At 41.4% G+C, this 21,403-nt stretch overlaps 1 protein-coding gene across 7 annotated transcripts in view; it reads right to left on the bottom strand.

Annotated features, from left to right (window-relative positions):
- Positions 1 to 7,924: 7,924 nt before the first annotated feature.
- The window catches only part of LOC122538707 (glutamate receptor ionotropic, kainate 2-like), a 93,937-nt gene continuing 80,458 nt past the window's right edge, over positions 7,925 to 21,403 (bottom strand). For 2 of the 7 annotated variants that reach the window (XM_043673002.1, XM_043673001.1), the window contains 5 exons: positions 19,857 to 20,021; positions 15,415 to 15,515; positions 13,855 to 14,062; positions 8,666 to 8,954; positions 7,925 to 8,058 (listed from right to left, as the gene is read on the bottom strand). In XM_043673002.1, the coding sequence (XP_043528937.1) occupies positions 8,052 to 8,058; positions 8,666 to 8,954; positions 13,855 to 14,062; positions 15,415 to 15,515; positions 19,857 to 20,021 (770 nt within the window). In that variant the 3' untranslated portion in view covers positions 7,925 to 8,051. Of the gene's footprint in view, positions 8,059 to 8,665; positions 8,955 to 13,852; positions 14,063 to 15,414; positions 15,516 to 19,856; positions 20,022 to 21,403 lie in introns of those variants that run through there. The other 5 variants (XM_043672998.1, XM_043672999.1, XM_043673000.1 and 2 more) reach the window with 5 other exon arrangements.

Here is a 21,403-nt window from a genome sequence, read left to right as displayed (position 1 = left end):
AGTAAATAGTTGGCAATATTTTTGCAACAAATTCAATCATTGAATTTGCATAAATATTCCATTGTTTCACAGACTATGAATAAATTATCAGCGACGCACGACAATTCGACAATTTTGTTTCTTGGAAGGCGTATCGATGAACATTCGCGCTTAGCGTTCTCTGGTAATAAATCATTGGTCGGAGATTAAACGTAAAAAAATGACGGAACTGGAAAATTGGCCTGGCGCGGCGAATCGTTCGATTTCCACGATCTTTCCTGTCACGTTGTTTCTCATTTTTCTTCCCGCCTCCATCGTGTCACCTCTCGTTCGTTCGTTGAACGTCAAAGAGCTACGTATTAAATCGCCGTCATTCGACGCTGAATTATTAAGAAACAATCGTTCAACGAGAGCGAGAATGACTGCCGCCGTTATCTTAACGAGCATCTGTCTTACGTCCAATTTTTCAGTTTTATTCCCCCCGAGTCCATTATCCGCGTATTAGGCGCAAAGGATCGATTTGTCGGGCTAAATAGCGCGTTCCTCCTTGTAATTTACTAACGAACCGCCCAAACGATGGGGCACGAGGGGCCGCAGACGAAGATCGTGACATCTGCTTTGAGGCATCAGGGGTATTAGCGAAGCTTTCAATTTGCCCCGGCGTTTCGAAACAAGGTTCGAGAAGAGGGTTTGTGAAGAGGGTGGAAAGTGGGGGAGGGAAATCTTGTTAAAAAGAAAGTTCCTGAAAATTGAGGCGATTCGTCTTCTGATCCTCGCCGATCAAAAGGAAACGCGATAGCTTTTGTCTTTCTATCGAGTGAAATACCGTGAAAATGTCTAATCATTTAATTAGGATTATTCCAAGTTTCCAATGGGTTATTTATTTTCTGTAAAATCGAGAAACGCGAGAGAATTCCAGCAGCGAAGTCGATGGATTGCTGAGGTACATACGCGTACGGGTATATTAATAATTTGTATTTTTGCCGACCGTGATTAGAATCTGTACTTTTTCAGCAAGCAGTTGAAAAATATGTTTCATTCCGTTTTTTTTTTTTTTTTTTTTATTTTTATAGGAGAGTTTTAATATTCACTATATTTTGTAGCCGATTCCATATCAAAGCTTCCTCCGCAATACATACGTATGTTATTGTTATTCTCTTAAATATCAATATTAATTAATTTTTAATATTTTTAAATATTGATACTAACATTGACTGTTGATTAAATGTAATTTATGTGATTTTTTAAAATTCTTTGAGTTTATTCAGCTCTTTTTTTTTTGATTATTTTATAATAAAATTCTTCTTGAGACACCAAATGACATAAAAGTCAGAAAGTCGACTAATCTCTGTGATGTCGCACAAAACAAATATGGATTTGTCTAATTATTGCTATTTATTAAATCATTCTTTATTGAGTATCTTGTTAACAGATGAAAGGTTAAAGCAGAGATTTTAAATTTTGAATAAATTAAAAGTTATAAATTAAATATATTCATTTTTATTATTTTAGCAAAAAATTTAGTTTATAATTTACCGTTGCGTTCACGGGAAAATGAAACATTTGCATATAATCCTAATAATGACGAAAGATTGTAAACAACTGTAAACAAAATCATCTATCCATCTATCTACTGTTTAATATTACTACAAACCTATTGCTCCAAAATTCAGTCGTAAGATTCGGCGTTTCTTCTTTCATTGTGGAGAACAATTGAGGCGAGGCTTGGTGCTCCCGATTCTCGAACGTTCGACAATTCGTTCGTATTCCTATTAACGATCGAAGGGACAAGGGACGGAATGGAGAGAAGATTCATTTTATGGCGTAACGATATCGCAAAAATTAACGAGTACGCGATTCGATTGGAAACCGGCGGGGGCTCGATAACTGACGGCGATTCTTATTTCTCTTCCGGCAGCCCGGCCTCTTTCCACGATTTCTCTCCTCTTTCATCTTTTCTCCATCCGCGAGGAACGACCAATGGCCCAGATTTTAACGGGCTGCCTTTGACGCGGCGCGGTTAAATGAATGCAATTTTCAATATGGAAGCGATGGAAGCCACTTCGCCGTGACAATTTCGAGAAAGTTGCACGCCTCAGATTCCGAACGAACGAAGCCGGAGACGCCATAAATAGGAAAGGACAATATTCAGGCCAATTCCAATACTGTAAATGTTATTTCGTCGTAACTGTCAAAATAGAACGTTCGACATTTATCTTACTAAACCGTTTTAATTTCTGCAATATCGGAATGATGATAATGACTAATTTTTCATAGAGAACATTAAAATCTACAAAATCGGCCCAATTTTAGAGATTTGAATGATTTTGTTTAAGATATATGATCAGCAGCTTGTGTTATTCATTTGTTTTATTTGTTATAAAGTTTTTCGTATTCGATGCAATATTTTATTGATTAATTATAAAATTCGTTTTCTCTACAAGTTTTATACTTTAGTTATCGATTGTTTTAGTTATTTTACAAAAATCTGACAAAAAGATCACGTATTGCGTAAATTTTAAAAATTATAGTCTTCAAACAAATTGAGGTTCAATTATAGTCGGGAAAATAGAGAGGAACGTTTTGGTCACCTAAATTCAATCTAAACTCGAGTTAATTTATTAAAGATCAACAAATGTAGTAATGCAGTATTTCATTTGAAAGTATTTTTCAATTCTCAAGAATTTGTTTAATATCATTTTTTGTCATTATCCCTTCCAACCAAAATATTATACAATCGTGAAAAATTGAGAGAAATTTAATTATTTTTTATACAATTGTCTGACGAACTACGTTCATTAATTACATAAAATCATAAACGAATTAAATCAAGATAATATCTTTAATCTTTTACTTGAAGAAAACAGAAACAAAGAATTTAATTCCTGGTTAATAATAACGATGACGAGTCATAATAACAAATGGGATTGCAAATTACGGCATTAACGATTAATACACCTAAATAAGGTTCGTGCGTAGTGGTCGCGAGTGAAATTAATATTAATGGAACATTTAGTAAATTGAAGTCAATTATACAACACGCGATTGCCAAATTCAAGTTTTATTTAACCAACGAAATAATAATTTCGTTTCACTTAACTGCGATGGACATTGATATAAAATTGATTCGAATGGACCATCTCGTTCGAACAACAAACGTTTGGACACAACAGCAAAACAAAACGAAACTTTCGACAGAAACAATGAAACGTTTTTATTCGTCGTTATTCACTCGTCGTATGAAAATGGAAATTCGTACTGGGTCAGTGGCGATCGGGGTCGACGAACACGCTATTAAATCGGAAGATGGTGGCGTTCGAGGGACATCGATAGGCTGACTTGATAGTTTCATGCAGGAAACGAGGTTTGCATAATTGACGTAACGGTAGCGGCAAACGAAATTACGTTAACTGAAGGCACATCGGGTCGATTTGAATATGTATCGAGGAATAAACGTGACTGATGAACTATCGTTGTTCACTTGTCATCCTGTCTATGATGACGTCGCCGTGTCCCTCCGTGTTCCGTTCAGATCGAATCGATCGGGCTGAACTCCCTGGATGAATTTCCCTGGCGAAGAAACGAAAATCGCAGTTCATTTGCCATGCTCGTTTATTATCCTCCTCGCCAAGTGCTCGGCTGTGAAAGAAAGGGAGGTGTCAAAGGAAAAGGTACATAAATCGCGCGTAAAACTTGCTGAATGATCGGTCGAATTTTTCACAGGGGTTTGGGACAAGCATGGGATGGTTTCAACTTTGAACACATTCGCAGCTGACGATTCTGACATGAAGTTTCGTATTGACCATTTATTAGGGGAGTTTTGCTACTTAAATGGAAGTAAATATACAAAATTTGCTTGTATAGTATACAATCACTTTGTTTAGAAGAAGAAGAAGAAAAAAAAAGAAGAATTAAACGTTGCAAGTGCAAGTTGAAATAAATCGAAGAAAAATGTGAAACTGAAGCAGCTGTTTGAATTCATGTATAATGCTTTCTTACAGAATGACTTGAAAATACGAAAATACTGTAGAATTGGAAATTGGTCGTAAATTATAAAATGACGTAAGACTACGTCGGCCACGAACGTGTTATGTTGGGCCATCGGGAACTATAGTGATTTAGAGTTCAATTATTTACTCAGTTGTAGAATTTTTAATTCAGTTGAACTTTATCACTTAATCACTGTCAAAATCGAATCAAAATCAAATACTAAATTTTACTAACTTGACACAAATTTCTATAGTCATCTATGACCCAACAGTACTATCTGAGGGTTAATCATGGTATGACTGTCAATGGATGAACTTTGCACGGAGATAGAAAAAGTGTCTCAATGATATTCAGTAAAACATGTATATAACAACATTTAATTGTCTGTCTTATTTCGGAGAGATATGTTTAAAGTTGACGATTCATTTGCGTATCACATTCATTCGACCGAAGAGCTGAGAATCAAGACGGGGAGAGAGAGAGAGAGACTGTTGCAATCGATAGAAATTTCACACCCCGCGGGGTCTCAGACCCTCGATCGCAAAGAAAGAAAACAAAAAGGAAGTCAACGTGTTTCCAAATTGCTACGCCAAGTGTAGAAACGTCTAGATCGATTAAGTAAATAAAATTTATTTATTGAATAGTGGCACACCAGTGATGACGCGACAAGTAGAGTTATGAACTGTTCGAACTGTCCGCTCTTCCGACCAGCATCTCACACGCCTCGATTCATTCCCTCCCCCATTTCGTTCGTCGCAGTAATGCGTGCCATTATCTGCGCGAACGTTTCCGCTCTTCAATTTGATCGAAATATCGCAGTCACGAGAATTTCTCAGTCGGGGTCCTGGCCGCGAGAACGAATCGTGCCCGGCCCGATTTACACGCTTTCGGCATGAGCAAATGGAAATTCCGATATCGCGGACCTTGCGGAATAAATCGACGCGTAGAGAGACACGAAGACAGGAGAAAGAAAGGGACGAACCGACGTGTCTCGATTTCGAGAGAGCGAACCTCTTAATTAATCGACGCGGATGAAGAATTCATTTATCAACAGGCTGGGATTAGCGTTCTCCCGCGATGGCAATTACGCGAGCTCCCATCAGCTCCGAGACTCGATCATCTCGATCGTTAAAAATTTCTTATCGCGTCTTGTCCTGTTCGTCATTCCACCGAAATGGACTCCTCATCTCAGCGACGTGATCAATTTTCGACGAAGCTGTCTGTCTCGATTCGCTTTCCACAGCCTCCAATTACGTTAAAATTATCTATAGAGGCCGTACTTATTCCTCGACGACACGTCGTGATGCTCGCCGTCGCCTGGAAACGTGTCTCGTTCGCGGTGGCATCAATCGAATCTTATTATCGAATTATACGACATCACGCGGTGGATAATCGGACGTGACTTGAAAAGCATCGTCATCCGCCTGTCGTCCGCGACATCAGCGCAGATTATCCCCTTTTCTGGCACGATTCGCTCCTGTTTTTCATCACGCACCCTCAATCATGCACCCATCAGTCACATCCTTATTCACCCTTCCTCTCGATATCGTTAATAACGCTTTAATAAAACCATCGAAGGACGTTCACTCCTCTTATTCATTCAACAATCATCTCGTTTCTCTTGTATGTACACGGTGTATGTCTGTGTTTGTATCTGCGTGATGTATTTTTGTATGTTTGTGTACGACGCGGTGCGCAACACTAAAAACTCGCTTTCCTCGACAACGTCGGCGTCGGTCGTTCGACTCTCGGTGAAAAAACGGTTACTGTACAACGTATCGTATCGTCTCGATATAATAAACTCGATCGTGTCAAAATATGACTAGGTCTCTTACGCGGCTACGCACTTATCTATGGCGTTACATGTATACTAACGATAAGATGCGTGTATGCGCGCGTACACCGTACCAACCTGTCCCCTGTGTACTCGCTCATACGTGTGATTTTTTTCCCATTTTTTTCTTTTCTTTTTTTTTTTTTTTGTTTCATTTTATACAATCGTCCGGCAAAATCGTGAATCACCGGTCAACTTGAAGAAAATTCGATCATGTACGTACAACCGTGTCTATTATAATACAGAACGCGTATCAACGTCGAATCAACGAACTATTCCTCGAAGTATGCTTCTTTCCTCGGTCGAGAAGATCTTCCGACTCGTTCGTACGTTTCCGTACGATCCCGTGGCAAAAGCAGTGAATCGATCCCCGTGCACGGCCGATCTTTCGAGGCTGCCTTTGTTCGTACGAATTTTGCTTCTCGTCCTTTCTTCCGTGGTATAAAACGCGGTGAAAAATTCTGGTTCGCGGCGCAGTCGAACTCAAAACGGCCAGAATCAAATCGTCGAGTCTCTATTCGTTGGCGACTGCACTCGCATGAAACGGCGTGGGAAAAAAGGTCAGGGCGCAAAATCGTAAACAAAAGTCAGGTAACGCTTTGGAAATTTTGTACTACTACGTCCCTCTCCGATTCGTTTCGCTTCTCGTGAGCGACGCTCGAGGTTGCTTCGGTGATTTCATTGGTATAATTTTGTCTATAAAGTGATAAATTTTATAGCTTGTCTCTTGATTCCTCCTAGATTACTATCTCTGGTCGTGTTGGTCGTTTAGTCGAAGAGATAACGACAGTATACCCGTCCCGAGTACTTTTTAATCCTCTCTCGTATACAGAGAGGACTCTATCTCTATCTAAATCTTGTTCTCTAAACTTTGTAACCTGTATTCCACGTGTGTTCTCTTTTCCCGTCCCTCTTAAATAGTACTTTATTGTGCATGTTCCGTGTAATATCGCTCGAATCGAAAAATCTTCGTGGGTGTCTCCGACAAATTTCGAACATCGATCTTTGCCGAACGCGAAGATCAGGTTTTAGGCCGTGAATTCGAATAGCCATTCGCGTCCCTTTTATTTGTTGGAACTTCCTCGTGGTTCGTGAGGATGCTATAACAGGTCGTTCGACTATGTTTAGGCTAGCTGTTGGCAGTGGTCACTATAAGTTTTGGTCCGAGTCTAATCACACGTGATCGTGGTCGTTGATCGATAGTAACGTCGTTCTACCTCATCCTACTGCGCACACACGAGGCTACTTTTTCAGCGTGCCAAACGATGAGTTCTCGACCTCGTTTCTCGCTGCATTGTCGATATGTTTAGCTTGAAAATTGCCCGGAGAGTCCGGACAATCGAATCGGCTGTTTAGCCACCCATTCGATCCCTCCCAGCCTCGAAAGTCCTCGCCTAGGACTAGGATAACCCGCTTGATTGACGTTGCACACGGTGTTTCATTTGCTATTCAGCTTCGTCGGGTCGTTGGAACGCGGTCGTTTGCACGGTGACGCCTTTCGATCGACGTACAATCGATCCTGTTTTATTAACATTGCACCGCGAACATTCACCACCGGCATCGAACCGGTATAGTACCGACCATTCGCAACAAACACCTCGTTCCACAATCGATTTCTCATTTGTAATCAGCGGGACGATTTCATTCGCAAGTAAACTATGTACGATGTACATCCTGTCTCGTTTTCTGCCCCATTGAAATTACCGATCATTACGAATCATTTTTCTGTCGCGTTCCATCTCGATCAACGTCTCTTCGTCTGTTCGTTTATTGGTCGCACGGTCCTCGTCACGATCATTCCTAGATGATCCATACTGCTCGATGGACCGCTTTTTTTTTTTTTCTTTTCTTTTGGCACACGTCGCAGCTTGTCCACTGTTTTGTTTCGTATTTTGCTAAGCGAATCTACATTTTGTTGTGTCGTCACGTGGATAGCTGATCGATCGATGATCCAACGTCGCCGATGGCACAAGCCGGACCGCGTTGCGGTCGACTCAGCCGCCCCGGCGACTACATATGCTATAAGCAGGTCTCCTTCTGGTCGACCACGTTCACTACCACCGAGGCCTGGGTGGGCAGCTCCTTCTGGACGGGCACACCTGTCGGCACCTCCTCGAGTATTGGTCAAAGGGTCGTGGTTCTCGACACAGCCGCCGAGGGTGGTGGTGGTGGCGGTGGCGGCGATATCACCACGTCTGGCTCACCCGCCAGGTCGCAGTCGAATCTCCAGAGAATACTCTCAGGATGGTCACCTCCTGCGTGTCAAAGACATTTTTTCCTTGTAGTTTTTTCTTTTTCTAAATAGCTTCGCGTTCTTACTGTTCTTAAATGTGCTGTGCGTTATAAAAAAATTTTTTCCAGCGTTTTCTTTCTTTTCTTAAATAGTCCGATCGTTAAAACAAATTTATTTCGAGCGTTTTCTTTCCTTCAAAGCGATATGACTCATGTTTCTTTGGTTTTCGTTCGGAGGGAAATTTTATGACTTAACATTTTGTCAAATTATTTTTATATCAAATTCAGTTATGAAGTGGACAATAATTGGACAATAATTATACCAAAAATATCGATTTCAAAAGTGACGAATGTCAATAGAATTTACAGTTTTTAATTATACAAATTGCATCGAAATAAATAATTAAAAAATACTTATGATATTTTCAAGACAGAAGATCAGAATAGACAAGAATTGTTTTTGAAAATTCATATTTCTGTCGAAATGACTAAAAAACTGGGAGCTCGCTTTGGACACATTTCATTGTACACATTTCTACGCGTACGTACGTATATTATGTAGGCGGCAAAAATTTTTCCACAAAATGTAGAAAAATTGGCAGTTACGTAAATGACCCGGGGGAAACTAACCTTGTCCCAAGACGATGCTTGAGGAGCCCCGTCTCCGCCTCGGTGGGGGTGGTTGGTGCTTGTGCGTATGACTGTGACTGTGGCTGTGTGAATGTGAGTGGCAGTGTGTGTGACGTGTGTGCGTGGGCGTGGCTTTGCACGGTGGCGGTTGCTGTTGTTGCTGTTGCTGCTGCTGAGGATGAAGATGAGGATGAGGCCTGTGCTAGGTGTTCCCGCCACGGGCCGCTGCCACTTGATCGAAGCTCAATGATTTCTTCATCTCCGTCATCGACAACGCACCACCCTCCTGCTGAGAAAATAGGAAACAACGGGTGTTAGCTATATCGGGGTGGTGATCGATTGCCATCAACCCTCCTCCTCGGGTCATCCCCCGAGTTCTCTACGTCTCATAGCCGCGAGCGGGCGAATTATTAAAAGTTGCCAGGCCTCGTTAAAACTTGTTTTAACTTTTTTCGTAACTCGCGAAGGAGCTGTCTCCGCTTCGCACGAGCCTGCGTGTCGGTATCGCTCGATGCGTCACAGGTCCTCGCCTTGTTTTCCAACGAGTTTTTCTATCTGGAATCGTCTCTGAGAGAGAGAGAGAGAGAATGAGAGAGATTCGCCGCGTGCGTACGTGCTTTCTCTCCGTTTCTCCGTTCGTCTCTGGCGCTTGAATTTCTCCACGAGATTTACGAAATCTGTCCCTGTATATCGATTTGAGCGACCAACGTCCAGCTGCGACCCCCTCGAATAGAGAATTTACTTGCGAAAATACGTATACACGGGTAAGAATCGAAATTCGATGAAATATCGGCGGACAAAGGTGACAGGGTCTCTCGCGAAGTTGCGGCCGCATATATGATAGATCCCCTTTTTTTTCTTTTTCCTTCCTTCTTTCTTTTTTCCCTCGCTTTTTGCAGACAGATACGTTCCGGAACGAGGGGACGAGTCGCGCGAAACGCGGACCATCGATTTCACGAAACCGAGGTTCGCGCTTCCGGAACGGAAGCAACAATGTTTCGAAACATTTCGGTTTTGCTGAACAGAGAAGCAAGCCTGCGAAATCGCGAGGCTTGACACGCCATTTTTCAGTTCGAATTTTCGGATACGATTCCGGTGCTTTTGTACTCGGAAATACCGCTTTTCAATCCTTTTTTTTCGAAATTCTAGAACATTCAGTTTAATCGGATACGTGCGGAGAATCGAAATGGTTCGGAATCGAATATTTTTCCGCTCGAATGTTTTAAAACTATTTTGACTTGCTTCTGAATTGCTAACGGCACTCCTGAATCGCTTTCAAGCGCTGGAACAATTTTTACGAGAGACACTAAAGTGCAAAAGTGAACTTTCTGTCACTTTATTCTGCACTGTAGGTACTTGCAAAAGTTCGAAACGAAATTTCCCGCACTTTTAATCGGTTTATGTATAAATGTGCAGCTCTTGGCCATAGAAATAGGACTACTCACAGTTTTTGACAATTTAATAGTTAATAAAATTTGATAGACAATTTGAAAGATAGTGGTGACGAGTGGTGAATTAAACGATGATGATGTTCGAGATGAAATTGTAATTTTAATTTCACTTTCGCTTTCTGCATTTATGAAACAAACAAGTATATAGTGTGGTATATTTGTGGGATAAATTTGATAAAAAAACAAAGAAAAATATCTCTGTAGTATAATACAATTATAGAATTAATAAAAAACACAACTTTTTATTTATATAGTTCTTCACGATCTTCGACAAGTTTTTAACGCCGTAATTATTAATAAACATCATCGTCAATGTATTGATTATACCCATACATAAATATTGTGCAAACAATAAATAATAAAATATACACAGCGTTAATAGTTTGCGTTTCTAGCTAACTGATCCTAATTCAATAGCCAGAGTTTACAGAATGATAATTACAGTTAATTCTCCTCATTGTTGATTTACTTTTTTTACTGCACATTTTACGTTTAATGTTGTATCAATTTCATTTTTACTTGCATTGATATAACTGATAGTTGTATCGTTAAACGAGATTCAGAGCATCAGTAGTCTCTCGGATTAAACTATCAGAATAGAACAGAGTCTGATAAAAAACGATTGAAAAAAAAAACCCCGTACTCTAAGTCTCTAATCACTCTTTGCCCAGAAAAATCGCACTATATTTATTGAGAAGCACTGATCTATATTCAAACTCGTTTGCCTGTGTATCGAATTGCTGGATGAGACGGGCGGATCGCGATAAATATTCTTCGTGGATTATACCGCATCGATAGGCATCGATGCCGCGTCGCGGATTAAAGTATCGAAAGTAGAATTCGAAATTCGAGACCGAAGAGCTCTCCTTCCATTCGCTGGGAAAACTGGAAAATCCGATTCGGTCATACTCCTCGAACGGTGGAACTCGCCGACGAGACTCCATCGATTCGCCGATCCTCTTTCTCGTTGAAATTGCGATTAAACTCCGGCTCTGAGTAACGAGTCTCGCGGGGTATCTGTCTCGAGTTCGATCGAACGTCGAGCGAGGGAAAATTTTCCAGCTTAATTTTCAAATCAAGGCAACAGAAACTTGCGCTCCCTGTGTAATTTCCGGTCGGACATTGGCGCGCCCGTAATTTCGTCCTGATTTAATTGAACTCGATATAACCACTGTTACGCAACTTTTCCGATACTCGAGCCAATTAACAGTGAAAAATTTCCGTTTGTGGAAGTGGTCTGATGGCAAGGAAACGGGAGAAACTGATTTGAAAAATTTCCGTTCGATCTGTCCCTCGTTTTTTTTCTTTTTCTTTTTCTTTTTTTTGGGGGGGTGAAAGAATATGGACGATCGACGTTCCTTCCTGGTGGTCCTGATCGTGCGCACGTTTCGGAATATCCTGAGGACTTGCCAGCCGGTTACACGGAAACGAGCTCGGAAAGTGCGACGTAGCTTCGAAAAATCACTTCCGACACGATCAGAAGAACCATTCACACGAGTTTTCGAGGACGGCTAGTCGTTCCGCCTCGGCTACGTGTCCTCTTTCGATCGTTGTTTAACGAACACTCTATTCTCTCTCTCCGCCCGATGTAACCGTACCGAACAGCGGATATTCACCCTCCCCCCATGGTTCTCTTGCAACGGCAAGCAACCTCGCGGAATCAAATTTTACGAGTTATTTAATGTTATCGCTTCGTATCGATATTCAAATAGCGCGGCGAATTTTCCATTATTAAAGCTGTACCCCGCGTGGAGAGGGTGTAATTTCGAATGAGGGAATAACGAAGCAAACGTATAGCTGGAAATTGAGAAGATGGCAATCTGGACGTTGGAGACGAATTTTAAAATTGCTCAATTTGTTGACCACGTTTATACGTTTCTCGATACAGAGCGGATACGATTCATTTTGGTTTGGTCAGTACCAGTGTTTGCCTTCTAGTTTTATTTATCGAGCCAACGAGCTAGAGAAAATTTTTCCAACTCTCGGCAACAATTAAATCAATTAACTCGACAAAATAGCACGCGTTCTTTTGTAAAAGCTTCTTTTCAAACTCAAGTCCAGATGAACGTCACGAAATGTGTGCTTTTGTCTAACGGCATAAAAAACGAATAATAAGACGCCATTGTTGAGACTTTTCTCACATCCTCTTTTGTCCGACTTCAGTCCGACTCGATGGACTTTCGAGAGTGCACGTGAGAACGATCGATTCCGAGCGAGGCATCGCACGAGCATTGGTTTAGCCGGCGCGACGACGAATTTGAAGTGACGTCGCCGTCGCGTTCGATCGTATTACAATCGTTCAACAGCGGTATGAGGCATGCAATCAAGTTTTATAGAACGCGCACGTAGTACAAGAAATGGGCGCGTTCCGTGTCGAAGCGAGTTATAAGCGAGTTGGCGAGTGTAAGCGAGTGCGTGACTGAGAGCTCCGCGCCCAGTTGCGATTAAACGCGCGCGGCGCTCGTTTCGCTAGTAGTAGTAGTAAGCAAGATACATCGGACCGTACCAAAATGCAGAACACACCAAGTATTTACGTAATCCACGTACATAGAGGCACGGGACAAATAAATAGATTTAGTCCGTGTGAAACAAACGTGTACTCGAGTCTAACAGAGAGCATCACAGAGAGAGAAAAATAGAGAGAGAGAGAGAGAGAGAGAGAGAAAGAGAGACAGAGAGACAGACAGACAGACAGACAGACAGAGAGAGAGAGAGAGAGACATATAAAAGAGACAGAAAATGAGAACGAGACACAAAAGGACAGTCAAGGGACAGATTTTCGCGCAAGCAACTTCCCACTTTTTTCTTTTTTTCTTCTGCGAATACTCCCTTCACGCGTCATCACGTGGCCTCGCGTTTTTTTCTCCCCCATCTCGCGCTTCATTCGAAGCTTGTGATGAAAGAAACGCATAGATCTGTTGGTGGGCTCCATGGAGACCGTGCCTCGATCACGACAATCGAATCTCTCGAACGGTTCGCGGCTCGAAATTGCGTTCGTATATAACAATCCGGCTGTGTGCGTGCCAAATCACTCGTTGATAACGACTCGTTGAGAGAAACGTTGTCACACGTTTATTCTCGTCGAGATTGAATTACCGTGAAATCAGGCATAGCTCCGGATTCGACCGATGGCTTCTCTTCTCGATTGCGAGGGAATCTCTTGTAAATCGACTTTACGGTAGGACACGTGAAAGTACGGTGTAAAAGAATCGTTCGAGCCAGCTATCATTTCAAATCGCTAAACTGCGGGTTTTCGTGCATTTGTGAAGAATTTATATATTTTATAATTATTTAAATATATTTCAGCTGTAACAAACCTCGTAAATGAGGTTTCCAAAGCTAAATAAAAAGAATACTGTTCTGTTTGTTCAAAATATATGGAAAAGTAAAATTGACAATATTTATTAAATGCAAAAGAGACCTCAGTGCTTTTGAATACCTTCGAATGCTCAAAATGCACGTTTGATCGAAATTTTCTCTGTCAGAGAGTTTGTAATAACAAAGAGAGTTAAAGGAGGAAAAGAGAGAGAGAGAGAGAGAGAGAGAGAGAGAGAGAGAGAGAGAGAGAGAGAGAGAAAGTGAAAGAGAGGCCATCGTCGCGNCGGCTTTTCGCTTCGATCGCCGAGAGAAAGAGAGAGAGAGAGAGAGAGAGAGAGAGAGAGAGAGAGAGAGAGAGAGAGAGAGAAATTGAAAGAGAGGCCATCGTCGCGAGCCCGTCGTGAGGGACAGGACTTACACCATTTAACCGTGGTATCTCGATGCTCGGAATGTAGGTGGTCTCCTCGTGGCCAGTCGAGCAATATCGCGTTCTCCTCCTGGTGGCACGCGGGCTGCAACGGTCGCAGGGCACCGCGGCGTCGGAATTGCGCGCCTTCGCGGTTGGTCTCTGCCGCGAGCCGCACCGCATGGCGAACCGCAATTCCGAGGCCATCTCGGCGCACAAGGACTGCCGTGCCGCGGCGTTTCCGTTTCGACGTGTTTTTTTGTTTTCGTTTTTGCCGCCGACGCATGGACAGGGGCCGGCAGAGAACAGGCACAACAATACCAACAAATGATACAGAAAGACGATCGTACCACGAGCTCGATACCATGCAATCCCTCTCAAGCGTGCCAGGCCGCTTTCCCTCGCGTGAATTTTCAATCGTGAATCGCTTACATCGTTTTCCCTGTCATGATTTCTTTACTTACTCATTGACTCGAAGAATAGTGATCGAATCGAGGGGTGGTGGATGAGGTGCGCCGTGAATCTAACATTTTATAGAATTTTGCGTCGTGCGGAGCGAAACGTGAGTTTGACGCTTTACAGTTAATCTTTTTTTATCATCGATAGAACTTCTCCGCGGTCTTGTACCTTCTATTAAGAATTAGCGTGTCTTACTTGCTCGTGTTTAGAGAAATTTTCTAAATATTGGTTTCAAATGATATGGGATTCAGATCCGAGTATCCAATTTTGGTTTTGAATAATCTGTATTTAAATGGATATTCACGAACTCAGATATTTGGATCTCGAAGTCAAGTATTGTATACGAATTACAACGAACATTTACAATATTCGTACATCCATATATTAATATATGTGCCTAAATTCGGATTTAAACCCAGTAAGCATTCCAATACTCGGATCTAAATTGAATCAGTGTTCGAATACTTGGATACACGTGTAAGAGCTCCGATATTAATTTTATTGTGCGTTGATGTTCAAAGTGACTATAAGAATTCTTAAATATCTTGTATCTCGCGACACAAGTAATTCTTTGCGCGTTAAATCTGCGGCGCGTCTCTTAATCGTTTGCTCTTCGATTGGCTATACTATGGAGGACACACGATATGGCTCTCGGGTGTGATGTTTAGCATGCTTCGTCTGTTTGCGAGTGCATCGAACGGATTGATACGAAAACTGTTTGGACGATGTTTAACCCGCTACGTAGAGCGGTATCGTGTTAAATCAAACAAGTAGAACAAGGACGCGTGTGATCAGACCTGCCGGCTATGCCGCGGCGTGTAATCAAGCAAAAGCTACGTGACTTTTTTCCGTTCTGCTGACAAACAGTGTTCGATCAAAATACTGAAAAACCGATACATTGTATAACCGTTGTTGATCGAAACATATTCGACGAAAAAGAAAAAAAAAAAAAAAAAAGGAAAAAAAAAAAAAAAAAAAAAAAAAGAGGGAAGAAATGGCTTAGTGACGATGAGACGAGCGGCCTTGCACGCGACGAAGAGGAAAATACACTCATGCAGCACATACACGCGAAGCACGAAATCGCACGCAATTATCTCGGTGCTTCGCTCGCTTACCCTGTCCGATTGGGCGTTCTTCTTGGAGTTCCAGCAGAACTCGAGGACCGCGACGAGGATAGCCAACGCCAGTCCGCAAACCAGCACGACAAAGACGCCACCTGGAAACGGGAAAAACCGGAAGCTCATTATTTTATCGCCGCCGGCTGTCTCTGCTTCTTTTCTGATGTCGCCCGGGCGCACGGTTCACGGTTAATGTAGCTGCCAGCCCGCCCGGACTCGCCCGTTCCCCTGGCATCTGTCCGCCCATCTATCACCCTCTAACCTCGTTGTTTCCACCCCTCATCGCCCTCTCCGCGCCTGTCTATTTATCTATTTATCTATCCATCTGTCTAGCTTCCCGTCTATACGATCCTGTCGTTATTTACGCCTACGTCTTTTCCGCGTCTCCGCTCCCGTGGCCCCGAACGTCTTTGTCAGTCCGTTCTACTCTCTTTTCGACGCTAGCTTGGAACTTTCGTGAGAAGAGAAAGATTCACGCTAAGAGAGAGAGAGAGAGAGAGAGAGGAGGGTTTTCTATCGCCAACTCGCGAGAGTAACACGAAACGTATCTAATTTGAGGGTTCAAGTTCTTCTTGAAATTTAACGAAAAGTTTTGGGTTAGGTCGACTTTCCATCGTTATTTTCATCTAAAGAGCTTCATTCGTACGATTTGCTTTTCAGTGTTGTACTCTAGCATCGGAGCACTATGTAAAATAATATCTAATTCAAATTTTTTTTGTTCCATTCTATATTCTTCGAAGATAATCGGGAAATTTAATCGAGGAATAAATTATTGTAATGAAATTACACTACATTTACTGAATGAGACAAAACTTTTAGGTGATTCTCAATTTTTTTCTTGAGCAATAAGACAATGAATTTATTGTATTATTTTCTTCAGCAATGCTCCATAACTCGTCATTAGTCATCGGCCCGAAAACGCGACGATTTTTAACAGACTTGCTCTATTTGCACAACAGTATGATTTAAACGACATTCCGCCGGAAGTAACGAAATTTCTCGCGTGGTTTTCTATTTTCACGCCAGTGAAACTCCTCTCGTCGCGATTAATTTCGCGGCAAGTCGGAAAACAACGCCTCAACATCTCAGCACCTGGCTATTACACATTCGCCGTTCGCGTTTCACGTTGGTAATTTCTGCATTCGTGGTCGACCAGGTCGAAAACCGTTTGAGTTTTGACATAGACGCTTTCCGCCGGACGAAGAAACTGAAACGCAATTTCATGCCGTGCAATTAGTAGAAATAGGGCATTTATATTTAGCTAGTCACTGCGTTTACACAGTAGTTCTGATTACTTTGAATAATCTTGCCCACAGTTTAATTATTATTCCTTGTCCGTTTTATTACTACCATTGGTTTGAATATTGCATTTATAAATACTTTTGAAATCGCGTATCAAGAATTTAGAACTCGAGAGAAAAGTCTATAGTTAACGATTTGTTTCAACAAAGAAATCTTTAGTCACATTATAAATCTTTGATAACGAAAGTTACGCAAGTGATGAGATCTATAGTTCTCCTTTTTATGCATCTAACCATTGAGATTTATTATCATATGAGATTTATTCATGATGGCTTGTAAATTCATTCGTGATTTGTAAATCGTTAAGTAAGTAATTCAGTAATTTATGAAAATATAGATATTATTTGTTATATTTATCTTGTTTTCAAAGGGCAATGCACTTGCGTCATTTTTCCATCAATCTTTAAACTCCGGATGTTCATGTGATTTATGGGAAATATAAGATTGCAAAAATGTGTACGATATACAGATGACATTTGCAAAATTTACGAAATTTATATAATTTATAAAATAAATTTTCAGAATTGTATGAGAGGACAGTATTAGCGTTAGTAATTTATTATTTTGCCATATTGGTAACAGTGATCTATTCTCAAATATATTTCATATTTATTCGCTGCTCTTATTGAACACGTAATTCTATATTTTAAAAATGTGGTTCTACCTATCCTCTTAATTTTCTTTCGTTCGTCACTGTGTATAAATTGCGAGAACATATATTATATTTAGAAAATCTATTATATTTAGAAAATAAATGTTTCTCTCCGGAATTTCACAAAAATCTGTATTTGTGTGAACGTCCGTAAAGGTATAAATATAAAACTCATCAAACGTTTCAAAAGAGAAAAGAAAGATTTAAAGTTAAAGTACAATTCCTCCAAACGAAGCTCGTAATTCGACACCCCTCCGTCTCTCCCTTTCTTCCCTCGTTCCAACAAATAATCGACCTGTTTAGTGGAAAAGCGATTCGCAGAGGTTCGACTGAAATTTCACACTGTCCGCAGGAGTTGTTCATCCTTCTTTCCGTCTCGGCGAGTACGTTCACGCTGCTGGCAAAGTGGCTACTTACCTAAGTTAGAGACTAGTCAGCGACAGAGGGCGAGACGAGAAAAAGGAGAGAAAGAATGGAAGAGATTCTCGACCAGACGAGAGAGAGAGAGAGAGAGAGAGAGAGAGAGAGAGAAAGAAAAAGGAAAAAATATAGAAGGGATACAGCGAGGTAAGATAGAAAGGGAGAACTTGTTGTTACTTCCATAAAATCCGGAAAGGGTTCTACGGGACGTCCAAGAAAAATTCCCGGCGAACTTCTTGCGAGATTTCTCCGAGCTTGAAAGCATTCCATGACCTCAACTGCACCACCTTTGCTCTTTTACTTTCTTTGTCGGCGTTTATTGTGTGAAGTGTCCGCGATTAATGAACCGAAATTTCGCATCAAAACAAGTGTGTTTCTTCACTCTCCTCTATGCAAATAAAAACAAATAGGATTCTCTTGCTTTTAAATTAATACAGTGGACAGTGTAACTTAAACATAATAAATGATTTCTCATATCTGTTAAATTCTTCACGATTTTGCTGGATAAGGATTAGTTAGTGTAATTTGTTTCTTTGCAAGATGTAAAGTACTGGAATTGTGTATGATCGTCGAGGAACTCAAGTTTAAAATTTCGTAGGATTTTACTTTATTTTTCAAATCTAAATCACAATTCATACTACGAGGGTGACTCGATGTTATAAAAAAAAAAGTGGTTAATTGTCCAAAATATTTGTTATTGTGTTCATTCTTGTGTTAATGACTGCAATAAGAATTTACGAAACCTACAGCCACCGATGTAGTTACGTTCTTCGAGCTTTGCACACGCGTTTCGGTAAACTGAAAATGATGTGTTACGTAATCGTGCCATAGTCTACTATTGAAATCCATCCGTAGTTGATTATGTAACCTGACATGCTCGCCGAAAGCCCACAAATGAAGTTAGTTATACAGTGCACTGGATGCAGAAACGATCGGAACGAATCTAATGATTTCGACGCTACTGTTCACGTGTGCGTTTCATCGACCTCATTTACGGCCGTAAATTACACGGTGTAATTATGGGCGCGATTTGGATCGTACGATACTCAATCATTCAAATTTCCAGGAAAATTCTGCACCACATCTTCTCTCCTGATCTGTATATTATATCGTACGCTTCGATTTCTCGATACGATCGTTCTTGCGATTTATTCAAAACAGTCATAATTATCGTACTTTGATAGAGAGAAAGAAAGAGAGAAGGAGAGAGATCAAGCAGATTCAATTTTCTCGTATTGTTTTATAATTACGTTTCTGTTGGCTAATGTGGATGTTTCACGGAGGGTATGCAATTTATTTCGACGAAACAAATTCGTCTGGACCAGCTCGTTCTGAAATTAGACAGCTGTTTCACGCCGATAACATTGACGGCACTGTTTCGCCATTTCGCGTTTAATTAACACAATTCGCTTTGAAAATTCTACGCAAATTTTTTAGACTGCATTCCGCGTGAAATTATTCTCCCCGGTAACTTCTTGCCTGTTCTTCCCGAATAAATAACGTGAAAATCGGTAACGAAACCTTTTAACAATATAACGTCATTACTGACAACTTTGAACAAGTACGATTAGACTTGTAGTAAAAATAATGAAACATTTTGTTATCAAGTTTGGAGTAAACGTTCCGCGCGATGCCTCAACTGTATTTTTCCTAATTCCTCATCCTTAATGAGACTCGCAGTAAAGGTAAATAATAAAACTTTTTATCATCAGGGCGCAGCACTGACAACTTTCGAGTAAAAATTACAGCCCTTCACGCGATATTTCCTACCTTAAAGTCAGATAAAGTTCCCTCCGTCTCTTCTCTGCCTCTAGCGATAAATTACGCGCCTAACCTCTCTCGCGATCTCACTCTTCTCTCTAAGGGTAAAAACACAGTGAAAACAAGTTTGGGTCGCAAAATTCTCAAGGATTTAATCGAATCGGCAACTCTCAAAGTATCAGTTGAATTCAAGTGTTCATTTTAACTCTGGTAAGTCTAGCGTTAATTCGTTAGCTAAACTTGTTCTCCCTGGCCAAGGAGGATAATAAAAGGCTATCAAGACTGATTTTCGCGCGAAGCTCACCGATATTCTCCACTCCGAGCGCGTTCGCCTTGTTCTCCTTGCTCTTTTCGTCCCTGTTGCACACGTCGCCGGTGTTCTTCCACCACTTGTCGTACAGAATTTGTATCACGCCCTTCTCCTGCAGCTCGAGAATCGCCAGCGATATTTTGTCCCTCCAGGGCGAGCCTGCGATGTAAAGCGTTCTTCGTTAGGTTGGTCAAGAAGACCGGCGATCTCTGAGATCTTTGAAACGACTCGACTCTCCCGACTCGAGAGAGAAACGTGCAATTGCACCGGCGCGCGGGTCTCGTCCTTCCTCGTAGTCCCTCCAGGCACGGAGAGCTACTAGATCTTCCCTGGTAGGTCTCTTTGTGCTTGCGAATCGCTCTCCTTGAACCCGGAAGACGTTCCTCGCTCCCTGGCTCGCAGCTTCGCGAAAGAAAAATCCCGGGGATTTTTGTCGCGCGACCGGCGATTCGTTATTAAGAGGAGGAGCGCGAGACGAGAGCACGAGAGAGCGAGCTCAAATACAGACACGTTAGTCCAATTAGGGAAATTGCTCAGCTTCCACGACAGTCTTGGTCGAGTCTCCGCGCGAGCTTTCAGCTCGGGTTCGCGGGGCCGAGAAACTCAGTTACACGGGTTTGAAGCTCGGACCGGGCGTTTCGACTCGTTAATTAAGCCGTTGTTCCGCGGCGAGAATCCGCGAACAGCGAACATTGTCGCGAATTTCGAAACAGATCGGGTTGGATCCTCGAAAGTATTTCGCAAGCACGCGTAAAGAATTACGTGATACGTAAGGATTTGAAATTTTAAATTATCATTTCGCGAGAATTACGTGATACGCAAGGGCGTGAAATTTTAATTTATAATTTCGCAACATGCAAAATTCAATGTTTACGATGTTTGAAACTCACTGAATACAGCCACGTGAATTCGTTGAATTTCAAACTTTGTAAACACCGAACTTTGCAAAATCATTAATTATGTGTGCACCCGAAGAAAAGGAAATAAAATGTGCATCTATGTAGGATAATAAGCTCGGAATTGTATGTTAATCCTACTTTTACAAATAAATACGTGTGGTAACCAAACCGCAAAAGTATAACGCATTAAAGAATTAAAATCAGTAATAAATTTAAAACAAATTGGACTTGTATCTTCTGATTTGTATCATGTACCACGTATTGCGTACGTATTGTGTCACTTGTAAAATTTCAATACACGAACGACTCACGATCAGTCTCTTGAAATATCTATGAATAATTACTCGTCGCGAGATACTTTCGAAAAATAGTTACATTTTTAGCTTCTTACGCGCGTCTAGTTTCTTTTTGTTTCGAGGTTGTTTGAGTACGAGACTTCCTCCCCGAAAGGAACTACAAATCCGCGAGGTTTACGATGTTTGCCACGTAACGTCCTTCGCCTCGTGTGCCATTAAATTCTCTGGCAATCATTCACGTAGCGAAGTAACGCCGGCAGATATTTACGCGCGTTGTTTCGCCGCTCAGCAAGTTTTCTCGCGCCAAGCTCTCTGATATACACGCTGCAAGAAAGCTATCAAACAG

The sequence above is a fragment of the Frieseomelitta varia genome, unplaced genomic scaffold (genome assembly GCF_011392965.1).
Source record: "Frieseomelitta varia isolate USP_RPSP 00005682 unplaced genomic scaffold, Fvar_1.2 scaffold_175, whole genome shotgun sequence".
Taxonomy (NCBI): Eukaryota; Metazoa; Arthropoda; class Insecta; order Hymenoptera; family Apidae; genus Frieseomelitta; species Frieseomelitta varia.
This window is presented reverse-complemented; position numbering and strand designations above follow the sequence as displayed.